The sequence below is a fragment of the Episyrphus balteatus genome, chromosome 4 (assembly GCF_945859705.1).
Source record: "Episyrphus balteatus chromosome 4, idEpiBalt1.1, whole genome shotgun sequence".
NCBI lineage: Eukaryota > Metazoa > Arthropoda > Insecta > Diptera > Syrphidae > Episyrphus > Episyrphus balteatus.
Window position 1 is genome coordinate 67,667,033 of NC_079137.1, and position 14,433 is coordinate 67,681,465.

Consider the following 14,433-nt stretch of genomic DNA (forward strand, 5'->3'; position numbering starts at 1 on the left):
TTTTTTCTCTGTTATACCAGAAATTAAAAGGCATACCACGTTTGCATATCAAAACCATTTATAAAAATGTTTTTGTAACTTTAAACCAAATTATATTTTATTTTAATTCTTTAAAAAAAACATAAATTTTTAATAAATTTTAATAATTTAATCAACTTTTAGCATAAGAGCAAATAAATGCAACTCAGTCGTGCCATTTAATTTTCTAGTCCCATATTTTTACTTCATCTAAAAAAAGCACCAACATTCATAAACTTACTATCATTGATATACCTAGTGTTCCAAAAACGATACAGACTATCATCTCTTAATGTTTTTATGGACTACTAAGATTCTTATCTTAGTTTCTGAAATTTTTTTACCCAGTTTTCATTAGGGTATTATTAATTTGATATCCTGGATTATTTCTTCAAAAACTAGGAAATCATTTTTCTACTCGTACATTAATATGATCTTACTTGTTTCTGTTCATTAAGCCAAATCAAAATAATAGATAAAAAAAACAACATAAGTTTAAAAACTTTTATTTAATTTTATCTTAATTCTAATTATAAAATTGCATTGAAGAAAAAATAATTTTAAATTACATATTTAAACCAAAAAAATATTAACTCAAAAATTTAATCTTATCTAATTTTGTTTCATTTTAAATTTCTGTTAATTCTTTTATTTTTGAATTTTTTGTTTTGTAAAATCAAACAAAAAAAAAATTATAAATATGTAAAATTCAATTCAACATCACGACCATTTGCAAGGTCTCTGTCGAATTACAAAGGTATAAACTCTCACTTTATAGCCAATTAGTTTTTTCTGATTGTATCTTAATAGTGGCTCATGGTGGGAAGTAAATTTAATTTTTCTAGCCTTGATATAGCCTCATTTTTAATCATCATTTTTAATATTCATCATTTATATTCACTTCCACCACAACTTTTATCTCCACTTTATTTTTATTTTTCACATTTTAGCATAATGTCATATAACCTTTGGTTTCCATTGTCAATAAATCCTAACCAAAAGTACGCTCGTTATCCTGGGGCTTAACATTTTGTTTGTCAACAACTGCCTTTTTTTTGTAATTTAGGTCAGTTTGAAGTATCTTTTTATCAGTTTTCGTACTAAAGATACATCGATCCATTTTTATGGGGAACACTGTCCCCTAAAATACTCAATTGTCTCTGCATTACGAAAGACTAAATTTTCTCTCTCCTTTGGAATGATTAAATCAGCTCTATCAAATATATTTCCAGTTACTCCAAATGATTCGAATAGCTTCACTCTTTCAATTGAATTTATATCATCTCCCCAAAGGAACACCTTCTGACCAAGATCAGTAGCCAAACGAACTACCGAAGGATCTTTGAGTATATCCTCAGCGTGAGCTGCAACTCCAGCAAGTTCAAAAACCTGAGAATTAGTAGCAGCTGTTTCGATATCCTTACAACGAGGATCCTCATAAGCTGGCCATTTGTCTGTCGATCCAAGAGTCAAAAATATCACAGGAAACATATTTTGCTTCATTCTAACCATGGTACAAATATCAGCGTCGAAACATGAGAATGCAATCATTCTTCCGCAGCCATTACGTAAAGCTGTCAAAAGCAAAAGGTCTACAAAAAGATTCTTATCAGGCATTTGATCAGCTTCCAATGATCCATCGACTAAAAGCTGTGGCCACTTGATCTCAACATTGACAGCCAGACCAAGAGGAAGCTGTTGAAATACATCTTCTAGAGTTGGGAAAAGTCGATGATCTTGACGTTCCTCCGAATTGTGTGACGGATATTCTCGGATTGTTTCACCTGTCACATAGAAAATTCTAACGTCTTTGAGTTCACTATAGCGAATGTCCTTAAGGAAGATTTTCGTCAAATCAGCTTTAGTCTTTGGTTCGACTCCAACAGGGGCAGTGTAAATTTCAAAATCGTGGTAAACCACTGGAACCAGATCTTGAGTCATGTGAACGTCAAGTTCGATCATATCAGCGTTTGATGCATAGGCTCTTTTGTATGAAGCTATTGTGTTCTCAGTTACTGGAGATCCATTTGGAATGAAGCTTAAACCAGCTCCACAATGACCAATGAGAAGACTTTCCCATTGAGGTTGCCAAGTATGAGCGTAACTGGTACGGAAATTGAGCTTTGCACCGGATAACGGTCTTATTACGACGTAGGGTAATTTGGCACTGCCAATGGTCTCACTTCCGTCAGGAGTTATAACCTTCAAATCCATTTTTCCATCATCAATTGGCATCAATGAGGACGAGATATAAGCATGTCCCAATGGCTGACGGTCTTCCGAATGCAAAACCAAGGCAAAAGTCTCATTTTCATGTCCCAATGGAACAGTCAATTGGAAAAGTACAATTTCTCCATCTTCATACAATATTCCAAGATCTGATTGACGTTCCCAAGTACTTCTTCCATACTTCATATTGACAACTTCAACATTACCAAGAACATCATTGTAATTTGGCAAAACACTATCATCCTCCACAGTTACTATTTTCATGTACATTTTTCCAGGATTCAAACCATCAAACGAGAAGACTTTATTTAAGAATTTCAATTGAATTACTGATTCATTTGTCAACCAGCCACGTGAAATCTTGTGATGATCATCAATTTGACCAAATTTATCCATTCGCATGCAACCGTGATTACAAGTTCGAAGATTTCTAGGTTCCACATAGGATTCCCATCGTTTGATTTGAATACGACCTAAGGAATCCAAGCTGTAGATGAAATAACGATAGTGAACTTTTCCTGGACTGCAAAGATTAACATTGCCAGTCCAAATATTTGTGGTAGCTTCAGATAGTTGGACGCTTCGAAGTGGATCCCATGATCCTAGCTCGAAGGAATCACCAGTTAATCCAACATATTCATCAGATGCCAAGTCGATATCAAGTTGGACGGTAAATGTTCTTGGAGATGGAAGACATTGTTCGGTTGGCGAGGCGATGACTGATGGTTCACCAGGACGATGGATGACATTCTCAGTTAGGGCATTACACTGAAAGAAAAATAACAAAGAAAAAGTTTTAGAAATTACATTCATAAATTTTGGATTTGAAAAAAAAATCTAGTACAAAAAAATCTAGTACAAAAAATCTAGTACAAAAAAAGTTTAGAAATTTGTTTCATAAGTTTTTGTTTAAAAAAAATCTAGTACAATAAATCTAGTACAACAAAAAATCTAGCACAAAAAAATCTAGGACTTTCTGTAAAGGATATTCTTCAATTTATACCTTGAAATACACAAAGATTAAAGAAAAAAGATGAAACCAAAATAAAAGTTTGGTTGGATGTCTATAAACATTAGCTTGTGTCATATAGGGTCTTGTTTTGAGGGCCATATTTACACAAAAATATTATCTAAACTTCAGCTCAAGTCTTCAAACCACAAAAGGAGCAGTTTGACAAAAATCAGTTCCAAAAAATTAAATTTTGTATAAGGAATGGCGTTCAAAAATATATGTGAGTGTAATATGGCCCTATAAGAATTTATTTATTGGTAATTATAATTATACACGTGAACTGAGAGTGAAAACCAAAAAAGATTATTCAATTGGTCGCACTTTTTTAATTTTCTAATTATCACAACAATCTTACTGAATTGTTTACAAAATAACAAAAATATTTCTTTTTGTATAGCAAACGACTACTTTATCTCAATCTTTAACACCAAATGATGACTTCTGTTGACTGAAAAAGAAAGAACCAAATGCGCTATTTCAAGACAAGATTATAATAATTTTTTTTTAATTAGCTTAAACCAGATTAGTTATAGAAACCAGGTTTGTAAAGACTAAATCACGCTTTGAATGAATGACGTATACTTATTTATTGTGTATTAACCGTACGTTTTTTTTTTTTAATATTGTAGTTTAATATTCATTGCGATTGAATCTATTTTTGTATGCAATCATAATTCCATGGGCGTAGCTAGACTGATAACTCGGGAGGGAAATATGATTTTTCAAGATTGTACCCAAACACATAAATAAAACAAAATAGTGTGAATTTTGATGATTTTTTTATTTTTTGATTAATTCGTTGGGTCTTCTCATTAAAATACAACTAAAAATATGCCAATTTCCACAAGAAATGCCAGTTTGAGGAAAACTTCAAATACAGTTTTGTAACAACTAATTAAAGCATGCAACGAATTTATCCGATTTTTTATCGTACGCCCAGTCGATACACACTTTTAAAAGATGAAAACAAAGATTCAGCAAGTGCCTGCGAAAGATGTTGCATATTTACAGGCGGAAACTTAGGTTTTTTTAAATTATAAACTTCTTATGGAGCGTTATACAGGAGTACAATTTACATACATAAATACATAAGGTGTATGTTGGCTTTGAAACAAGATGTTGAAAATGGCGCCCAATGTGAATTATAAATAGAAGCTCATATAAAAATTATGAGTGTGATACATCTGAGACACAACTGGTATTGGTCGATCTTAATTCACTTTATAAAAATGGCGCCCAACGTGAGAATTTGTAAACATTTACGTAATGTAAAATTTCATGCTAAACTGTATTATCTAATACAACAGTGAAAAAACGTATTTGGGTGCCATTTTGAGTACATTGAGATTGGATTTCAAAAATGGCGCCCAACGTGAAACCTTTTTTTTTGTGATTTCTTAATGGCACAAATAATGTTAAATGCAAGTGGATACTAAACTAATAAGAATATGTAGGTGTAGGTTTTACTTTTGAAGCAAAACTGGATACAGCGATGGTTGATCTTTATTCTATTTATAAAAATGGCGCCCAATGTGAAAATTTATACCCATTTAAAGTTGAATTTCATTCAAAACTATATAATCTAGTATTGGTAGAATGCGGATTCCATTTTGAGTATGTTGATTGTTGATGCTAGATTTTTAAAATGGCGCCCAACGTGAAATTATATTTTGAGACATTTTTACTTGCACAAAAAAGGAGAAACGGAAGTGTATTCAAAACTAACGAAAAAATTGCTTATGATTCACAATACGATATAGGTGTTGATCTTATCGATCTTAAATCACTTGAATAAATGGCGCCCAACATCCATTTAATCTTTGAGGTTTCATTTATTAAAATAAATTAATTAATTAAAATTAATTAATTCAAAACAGCATAGAACTAATATTTCCAACTAGGCAAGCTATTTATTTCATTTTTGAGTAAAATGCATTTCAATTTAAATTGTTTTTCATTCAAAATGGCGCCCAACGTAAAAATAAATATACATTCTGTTTTAATTTCTTTTCAATTGCTTTTTATTAAGAGTGCTTAAATAAATATTTTTAGACTCTACAGCAAAATATAATAGTGACAGAAAATGGTCTTTTATAAAACTGGCGCCCAACGTAAATTTAACATTTTTTAAGTTTTATTTATTACATAATGTTTTTTTCAATTGCTTTTTGCTTTTTATAAAACAAAAAACTTAGTGAATTTATATTAATAATTGTTATTAATTAAATGCAGTCGCTATTAGTTGTAAATCTACAACTTTTGAAAAATTAATTTGTCCCACACGTGACCATGCTTTAAAACAAAACAAGAAAAAAAAATTTTTATAAGATTCATGTAGGTAAAAACATTTTATAGTCCCCTAATATTTCTTGGTCAGTATAATAATTTTTTTTAAAGAAATTACTTTCGAAAATTTTTCCCAACAAATATTTTTGGTAATTAAAAAAAAAAAATAACCCAGAACAATTATTATTATAATGACAGGATGACAGGTTGTTTTATTTTTGTCACGTCATGTGATTAACCAAGTCCTTGAAATTGGCCAAACGACAAATAATACTTGGTTGCAAGATCAAGTGAATAAGATAAATTCTTAAAATAGCAACCTCAACAACAAAAGAGAACTAGTAGACATGAATATTAATACTTTGCGTTGTGTGTACATTACGCTGCGTTAAATATTTGGACTTTGATCGAACAGTAAAATATGAGAGGCACACGCTTTCTCATGTAAATAAATAAAAATAAAAAAAAATTAGCTCTACACTAAATTAAGATATCAATAAATATGTGAAATTCCTAGTATAGTATAGTTAACATAGAGAATTATTTCAAGCATGCAATAAATAATTCTCAATCAGTTCGAAACATAATAAAATTAAAAACAGAAAAAACGTGTCTCCAAGGCAAAAATAGCAAATATCTTATCAGCGTTTTTTTTTTATTATTATTTTCTATTCTTAGTTCCAACGATTTACGTGTTTGGTGGGTAGGTCAAATTCAGTTCAAACCAAATTAATGTTGATTTTATTTGACAAAAATGCAATACCACTTTTAATCGTAAGAAAATAAAAGCTTTTGTCACCACTCGACAGGTATAATTTTAGCTATAAATATATTGATTTCGACCTTGACGTCAGAAATTTAGCGTGGGGTTTCCATCAACTCAGGCGATTTCTTTTTTTTTTTTTTTTTGTTATTGTTTTTGCACTACCTTTGTGCTTTATCGGCAGATGATGATTGTATCAATGCGAAAAAGTGTTTAAAGAGGTTAGCTTTGAAGATAAAAAAATGTTGACAAGAGAATTGATTGGAGTACCGACGCACGTAAAATTTGTCATGATATTGATTCCGCATGCATTTAATTTTTGATAATCTTTTAGTTATAACAACACGGGGTGGCTTATTAAGATGTTAAAACCGATTAGTTTTAAATCGGCTTATTTAGAATTGATTTAATAAATTAATTTATTACGTAGTAATATCATTATAATGAAAAAAAAAAACAAGATAATGAATACTGCGACCATGTTTGATTTAATTAAATTTTTGACTTATGCAATTAAGATTAAGAATAAAATCTTTTTTTTTTAATGCTTATCTCTCAAGTTCCTGAGTGTTAAACAACTTTTTTTTTAAGAGAAAATCTTTTTTTGAAATTGATTGGAAAACAAATGTAAAACCTCTTTAATTAGGTACGATAAAATAAACTAAGGTCCTATTTATTCACCCTCCTTATTTAAAATTGGCATTTAAAAATCTGTCAAATCGCAAACAAATTTTAAAATTTCCCTTTTTTAATAGCGACTTTAAATTTAATGGAATGCGAATAAAATGGGCCTAAATCACAAATTTTCAATCCATTTGAAGTGTGATTTCTTAGGAACTAAAGGACCCATTTTTTTTTTGTTTTGTAAAATTGTTTATTGTTTGAGATTTGAAAATCTTGGAACTTTTACTGGAACGCATTTTTAAGGCAAAGATTAAACTGTCAATCTCAAAACATTAAATAAACTTCGCGAACGAAATTATTAAAATTGGTACTGCAGCTTAAAGTCATGATTCCAATTTTACAAGAGTAAACTTCAATTTTTGTAGTAGATTTCTTTCTATTACAAATTTTTTGAAATATCTCAATTGGTTTTCTTTTTGTTTGAACAAAAAATTTTATCAAGACCTTTATTTCTGAAATCGATACGTCGATCTTAAAACATCCAAATTGTTCGTATTGTGAAATGCTTTTATTAGAATTTATTACTGTTTGTTCTTAAACTATAAAACACACATGTTTTAGTACAATAACAGCAATTTAGAAAGGCTGTGGGTTTTTTCTTTGCAAAATTTAAATAAACAATAACATACCCAAGAGTTAAAATATTTGTTTTTTTTTTTTTGTTAACAAACAAAAATTTGTTTTGATTGTTTAAGTTAAAACATTGGTATGTGTATTTTTGTGACTTTAATATTATTTCTTAATCTTTTACAATTCTTACAATTGTTTTTCATTTTATGAAAACAGGAATCAAACATACCTAAAATGAATGACATTTAAATCTACAAAGTAATTTCTGACATTTTAACGTCAAACAAAGTAAGAAAACAATCCTTTCTGCGGATTTCAAAACTAGTCACAAAATGTACTAGATGACACGCTTTTTTGCGCACTTTTTTACAAGTTGTAACCAATTTATTACAAAACTGATTTAAATTAGGTCAGCTTCCAAGAATCTGTAACTCAATTTTTGAATCTCGGTCAATAAAGCCAAATTAATTTAGAAATCATATACAAATTTTATCAAGTGCCTATTACATTATTATCGTTCACGTTATCACAATCTCAAACCGAGACACCCTTATTTTTCTCATTCAATCAACACTCTAAAACGTTTGAATATTAAACAACAAACACTCAATAAAATTCCACTTAATTTTTTTTTTTCTTTTTATTAATTTCAAAGTAACATTTGAACTTTGGATTCTCACATTGTTTTTGTTTTTTTTTTTTTATTTGTCCTAATCCCAAGAGTTCATTTTTATTATCATCAATTCACATTAAAAAAAAAAAAGAAAGGAAAAGCTCATAGTGTGCAGTCAATTTAAATTTATGTATTTTAATTTATCACATGATTCTATGACTCTGACTCAATTAAAAGGCCAAACAACAACAATTTATTAAGAATTTATTAATCTTACTCATTTGTTTTTTGAAAACAATAATTATTAAAAACCATGTAAAACAATTAATTCAAGATACAAATTGATAAACAACAAATTAAAAATACAAATTGATAAACAAACTTCTAGGCTGTTTTGTTGTTTTGCTATGATAAAAGTATTTAATGTTTTTTGTTTTTATTATTGTTTTAATTAATCGTTAAAGTATGAGAAATAGTTGGAACTAGTTCGACTTTATACACCATCAAATCTGAAAATTTTACCATGGTTGTAGTTCTACAACATTTTAAACCATGGTTCAACGAAAAGCTTGAATTTTTCCTCAAAATTGCGCAAAGCTTTAATTCATGTATTAAATTCATAATATTAGAAATTATTCATCATATTTCTATCCTGAATAATATCCTTATCCTGAATAACATCCCAGTTTTTTTTTTTTTTTATTTTCAAATTTCTGAAGTTCTACGTCTGTTCCATATTCAGTTTGAAACTTCTAAATTCAGTCATATTTGGTCATTTTTGGTGAGAGTTTGTTCCCAACTTAAAAAAATGTGTAGAAGAGAGCGCTCTCGAGAGAGTACAAAATTTCACAACCCTGACAAATTTAGTCCAAAGAATTTCTTCCGACAGAAATATGAGTTCTGTCAAATGAAAAGTTGACGTATCCCAAGCAAATAAATAAAAACAGAAAACAAATAAAATTTTAGTAAATTTTAATTTGAATCGTGTTTACGTGTTTTTTGCATTAAAAAAGTTTTAATGTTTAACGAAATAAGCATAAAATATGAAATTGTGTTGAATAATGGTGGTCAACTCGTTCCAGACTCTTTGGCAGTCTTTCGTAGTTTTATTTCCTACTGAGAGAATTCTCTCCCAACTCTCATTAATTTGACAGACTTCCTAATTTAGTGCACAAAAAGTCCGGAACAGAACTTCTGTTTGCGAACAGTTTGACGTTTTACGTATTCAAGATTATTCACTATAGTTAATTGTACAAAATGCCAAATATTTGAATACAAAAATTGTTGATGATATTTAGATCAAGTTTTTAACCTCAAAACCGTTAAGAGTCAAGATCCACGACTTTCAAAGAACTTATTCTTCCATCAAGAGACTATTTTAGATGATATTAAAATCAGTTTTAATTCCCCAATGATTGAAGCCCCATCTAAAAAAATTAGTAGGTACTTTGAAATAAATAATTAAACTCAAGAAAACATGTTTTAAACAGAACCCAGGCATATTTTTTTAAGGTTTCTTGAGCTTGTTTCCCTTAGTTCACGTCACAGCTTTAATTCATGTAAATATTTCATTGTATTTTTGTCTTGTATAACAACCCTGTTTTATTTTTGTTTTTTGATTTGAAGTTTGTATCCTGTTTTGAAGTTCTGTTTGCTTACACTTTGACGTTTTACATATTAAGGTTTGTTCCCAATAGATAAGTCAACAAAATGCCAAATATTTATCTAACGTTAAAAAAATGTCGGTACAAGTATTTTTTAATTCAATAAATTTTCTTGACTTAACCGTATTACTTTTCTGGTTATTTTAAAGTAGTAAATCAGTTTCAGGCATATAAGTCATTCTGGGAACGCTACAGCTGTAGAATGATTTTAAATTCAAAATAATATTTTTTATTAGATTTTATAAACGATTGCGACATAATTCCTAAAACATTTGTTCGACATTGTACCTAAGAATAAAAAAAAGGAATAACAAAATCCAAATCATTATTTCTGGAACGCGTTAATTTCGGTAACGCTATGATGAAATATATGTAAAATCTACATCAAGTATGCTTTAAATATGGAATTCAATGATAAACATTTTGCAAATGAACAAAAAAATTGTGAAACCAAGAAAAAGGAGTTTTTAATCATTGTAGATATAAAATACAAATTTTACATTCTAGTCAATGAAATGAAATGAAACTACTTTTTAAATAATCTACTACTTTTTGATTTTTTCTTCTCAAAGTGTTCCCGAAAGGACATTTTTCAATTGTTTTTTTTGAAATAATTTAAATCAAAGCATTTTGATCAGTTCTTATAACTCATCTTCAAATTTTAAAAAGTTAATACTTAAAAACAAACAAGTGATTTAAAATTCAAATTCCTAAAAACACCATTCAAACAAATAATATAACCCACTATAACGAACTAAATTTCCATATTTCCTCCACAATTTTTTTTCCGTTGAAGAAAAAAAAAAAGAAAAACAAAAACAATGGAAAAAACGTGCTACAACTAAAAACAAAAACAATCAACAAAACTAAAGTCCATTTCGATTCCATATAGCCATTCGCTTCCTCTTTTCCGTTTAACCGGTAGGCAGTTGTAGGTAGTTTTCTGTATCTGTCATGATGTCATGAAATCGTCCCCCGACACAAAGTCTCTGTTTATATTTTTATAACACAAATTTACCAAAATTTACAAGAACTAAATAGAGGCCAATAAATCGATTGCAAAAAAGAGAGTATATACACAATACATAGAAAATTTCAAATTAAATCCAAAAAAAAAAAAAATGACAGGTAAAAATAAATAATTACATGTTCGGAATGTTCATCGATGACAGCTGCTGGAGATGCAGAATCTAAAACGCTCAATACCATAGACACTGACATTTTTATATATTTTTTTTTTGTGTTCTCACAAAAGAAATCAATAAATAGAGTATATAACAATAATTATTGTTGAAAGTATCTAGAGTATTTATTTTTTTCTTTTTCTAAAAACCAGAAACAAAGAAAAAAAACAGGCAGAAAATTTCTTTATTTCACTCTGGGACACAGACACTACCGGTCGTTGTTAAGCGTTCAACGAAACTAAAAATTTTGAATCGCAATCTTTGCGCAGGGGGTTATTTATGCAAAAAATAAAAAAAAAAGGTATATAAACAAACAATATAATCAACAACAAAGCATAAACAACTAACATACTCGCAGATAACCATAATTCAATTATATACCCATATGAAGTATATACAAATAAATAGGTAACATTTATATAAAAATGTTATCTTCTCTTTTGAAATAAAAAAAAAAAAAAAAATAAGGAAAAAAAAACTGATTAAATTTTAATAATTTGCGTTGTGAGTTGATTTCATGATAAAATATTGAATTTTGTTTGTTTTTGTTTTGAGGTGAGTTCTGGTTCTGAATTGAATTATAAAATCAAACAAACAAAAATTGTATTTGTACAGTTTGACACAAAAAAAAGCTTTAGCCAGGGTGTCACAAAACAATGACGACATAGACATTTTTGAGTAATTTATTAGAGTGTATATATGAGGGTCGATGCTCGCAAAAATATTGTATGCGACTGTGTGGTTTGGTGTGTATGTAGTAAGAGGGTTGCCACTTTTGAGTGATTTTTTTATAAATTTTCACTCGTTTTTTTTTTAACTAGAACAATTGAAAAAGTTAATAGATCTGGGAACTAGAGTAATTAGTTCAGGTTAATTACTCATTATATCAAATTAGGTATTTTTTCAAAATAAGATGGAAAAGAATGAGTTACCAAACAGAACTTATTTATTTAAACGGGGAAAAAAACAAACAAACAAACACACCTTTTGTCCAAGTGTCAAATGGAAACTAAACTGACATAGCAAAAAAAACATGGCCGCTCAAATGTCAACTTTACTAGCAAATAACGTACCAAACGAAGTATAACTTCGAAGATTAGATCAAAATTGAATTCAATGTTCTTTTATAACAGAAAGTGTTTAATGTTATGTATGAGTATAAAATAAGGACTGAACTTTAATATTATTATCTTACTTAGGGCCAGTTCTAAGTGCACAGTTGAACCGGAAATAGAAGTTAAATCCGTAAAATAGTAAACTCAATGGCAGTTTTACCGTTCAGGATTAACTAAACTTTTAACTGTCAAAAACTGTTTTCTAATCGATTTGTGAAATTATGTGAAGATCACAATATTCTCAATCGCGAAGAAATGCCGAATCGAGTAATGTTTCCGTTTCTTCTTCTCTCTAGTATAGCGATTGTGATCGTGATGGATTTATCGCTATCCATCGACAATCGAAACTTGTCATGCGACCAGATCGCAAACGTTGTTATTCTCAAAACCGGTTCTATTCCAAATAAAATCTTACTTCTGAAAGAAAAAAAAAACTTTTACTAACTATAACTATATTGTAAAAAAAATTTAACGTCAAAATTCAAAAAATTAAAAAAAATATTGTTGTGATTTTTTTTTGAAAAATCAATTTTTGTGAAAACGAATCAATATATTTTTTGAAATTTTGTTTTTTATGTTTTTTAATTTTTTGAAAAAATTAATTTTTAAGATCGCCATTAAAAATTGGAATAACTGTCATATCGCCTACAAATTTTAAAATGTCCCTTTTTAATCGTCGACTTTAAATTGAATGTAGTTTGAATAAATTGGGCTTCAAAGTTTTATTTTGTTGAAATTTAAAAAAACAAAATTTATATTTTTATGAATTATAAATAAAATTAAATGTATCAATTTATAAAGACCTTCAGTATTTAAAGCAACTTTGACCATAAAAGCTTGTACGTATGAGCCAGTCGTAAGTTTTATTTACTAGACTGTACATTTTAGACATATTTATATACAATTCTGGCTAAAAATACTAAAAACAACAAGAATTAGATATGGCTATTATATTAGGTACATTGCATTATTGCATTTAAACTCCTAGTATTTTACATTTTAATCATTTATGCGACTTTTATTTTTTTCACCGAGGTCTTGACTCCTAATCATAATGTCTACAAAATAGGATTTCGCGAAATTATGCTCAATGTGTGAATGCTACTTATTAATTTATCAAAAAAAAAATAATGTAGGTAACTTTAAATCAATTCAAATTCAATTAATCAATTTTAATCTGTTTTTAATACTTTTTTTTAAGTTTTTGAGTTTAACAAGTTTTTCGGAAACTCTTTTTGGATGAAATAAATTAATAATTATCATCTTTCTAACTAAACAAATGCATTCCCAAATGCGTACTCCTTATAATTGTCATATTAGAAAAAAAAACTTGAATTGAGTACAAAATTTTCCAGCTCCAAGATTTTGGTCCTTATGAGGTTTTCGAAATAATTTATACTCTATGTACTGAACCTCTTATAATAATATTTGGGTTTAAAGTATTATTTAATCACCTTTATATACCTACAATATTTTAAAACTGAAGAAATCTGGGTGATTCTTAAGAAAATCAAGAATTTTGTACACAATACCTACCTATACAGGAGCCAGATTTTGGTCCCAAAGAAAATTGCAGGCATAGAATGATTTGTAAGTAGGTATCTAATTGTAGTGGCTACCTACCTGAAATGTTATGGATACCCACTTTTTATTCTTAAGAAACGATACCCATTTATTTCCTTCAGATAGGTACTTTTATATAAGAAATATTGGCAGGGTTTCCATTTTATTCTGATTGCTGTTTAAAATTTGTGTACTTACTTTAACATAATAATTTATGAATTATTCGCTTTATGTCATGTTAAAAATATTTACATAATTTTAAATAAAACTAAATAAATAAAATAATTGATAAAGCTAAGCTTTCGGTGTTGTTTTATAGAACCCTCTTCTAAAATAAAGATTTGCTACTTTATTCTAAATTAATTACTATATTCGCTAGGCTGTCAAATTGTCTTTTTTAGGACGAATTGTTTTTTTTTTTTTTGAAGTAAAAACTTCTTTAGTATCGTAGTGATTTGAAATAAGATGAAACGAAAATGCGACACGACTTCAACTTGTTATAACTTTTTTGTTTTAATAGATAGATAAATGAAATTTGTACTGTAGAGAAGTAATTTAATAAATTATAATTGTACAAAATTTCAATTAATTTCATATTCAAAATTCGGAGATAACGGTAAAAAGATGTTCTTTTCCAACACACGTTATATCTTTTGATCTAGTGCACATACAAATTTGGTTTAACTTTAATACGCATGCTGATAACATAACCTTTTATTTGATATATCACAC

The 14,433-nt window shown here is 28.5% G+C and overlaps 1 protein-coding gene across 1 annotated transcript; it reads right to left on the reverse strand.

Moving 5' to 3' along the window:
- Positions 1–696: 696 nt before the first annotated feature.
- LOC129919333 (glycerophosphocholine phosphodiesterase GPCPD1-like) lies at positions 697–3,688 on the reverse strand. The gene is made up of 2 exons (XM_056000192.1): positions 3,251–3,688; positions 697–3,015 (listed from the first exon to the last, which is right to left on the reverse strand). Exons 1-2 carry the CDS (start codon positions 3,356–3,358, stop codon positions 1,141–1,143), a joined length of 1,983 nt encoding a protein of 660 aa, XP_055856167.1. The 5' UTR covers positions 3,359–3,688; the 3' UTR covers positions 697–1,140.
- Positions 3,689–14,433: the final 10,745 nt, after the last annotated feature.

Bases quoted from the DNA above. Each gene is read 5' to 3' on its own strand.
- LOC129919333 (XM_056000192.1), bottom strand. From the start codon at position 3,358: ATGGCCCTCAAAACAAGACCCTATATGACACAAGCTAATGTTTATAGA. The intron at 3,016-3,250 runs GTATAAATTGAA...TTTTTCTTTCAG, and splicing joins TAATCTTTGTGTATTTCAAG to TGTAATGCCCTAACTGAGAA.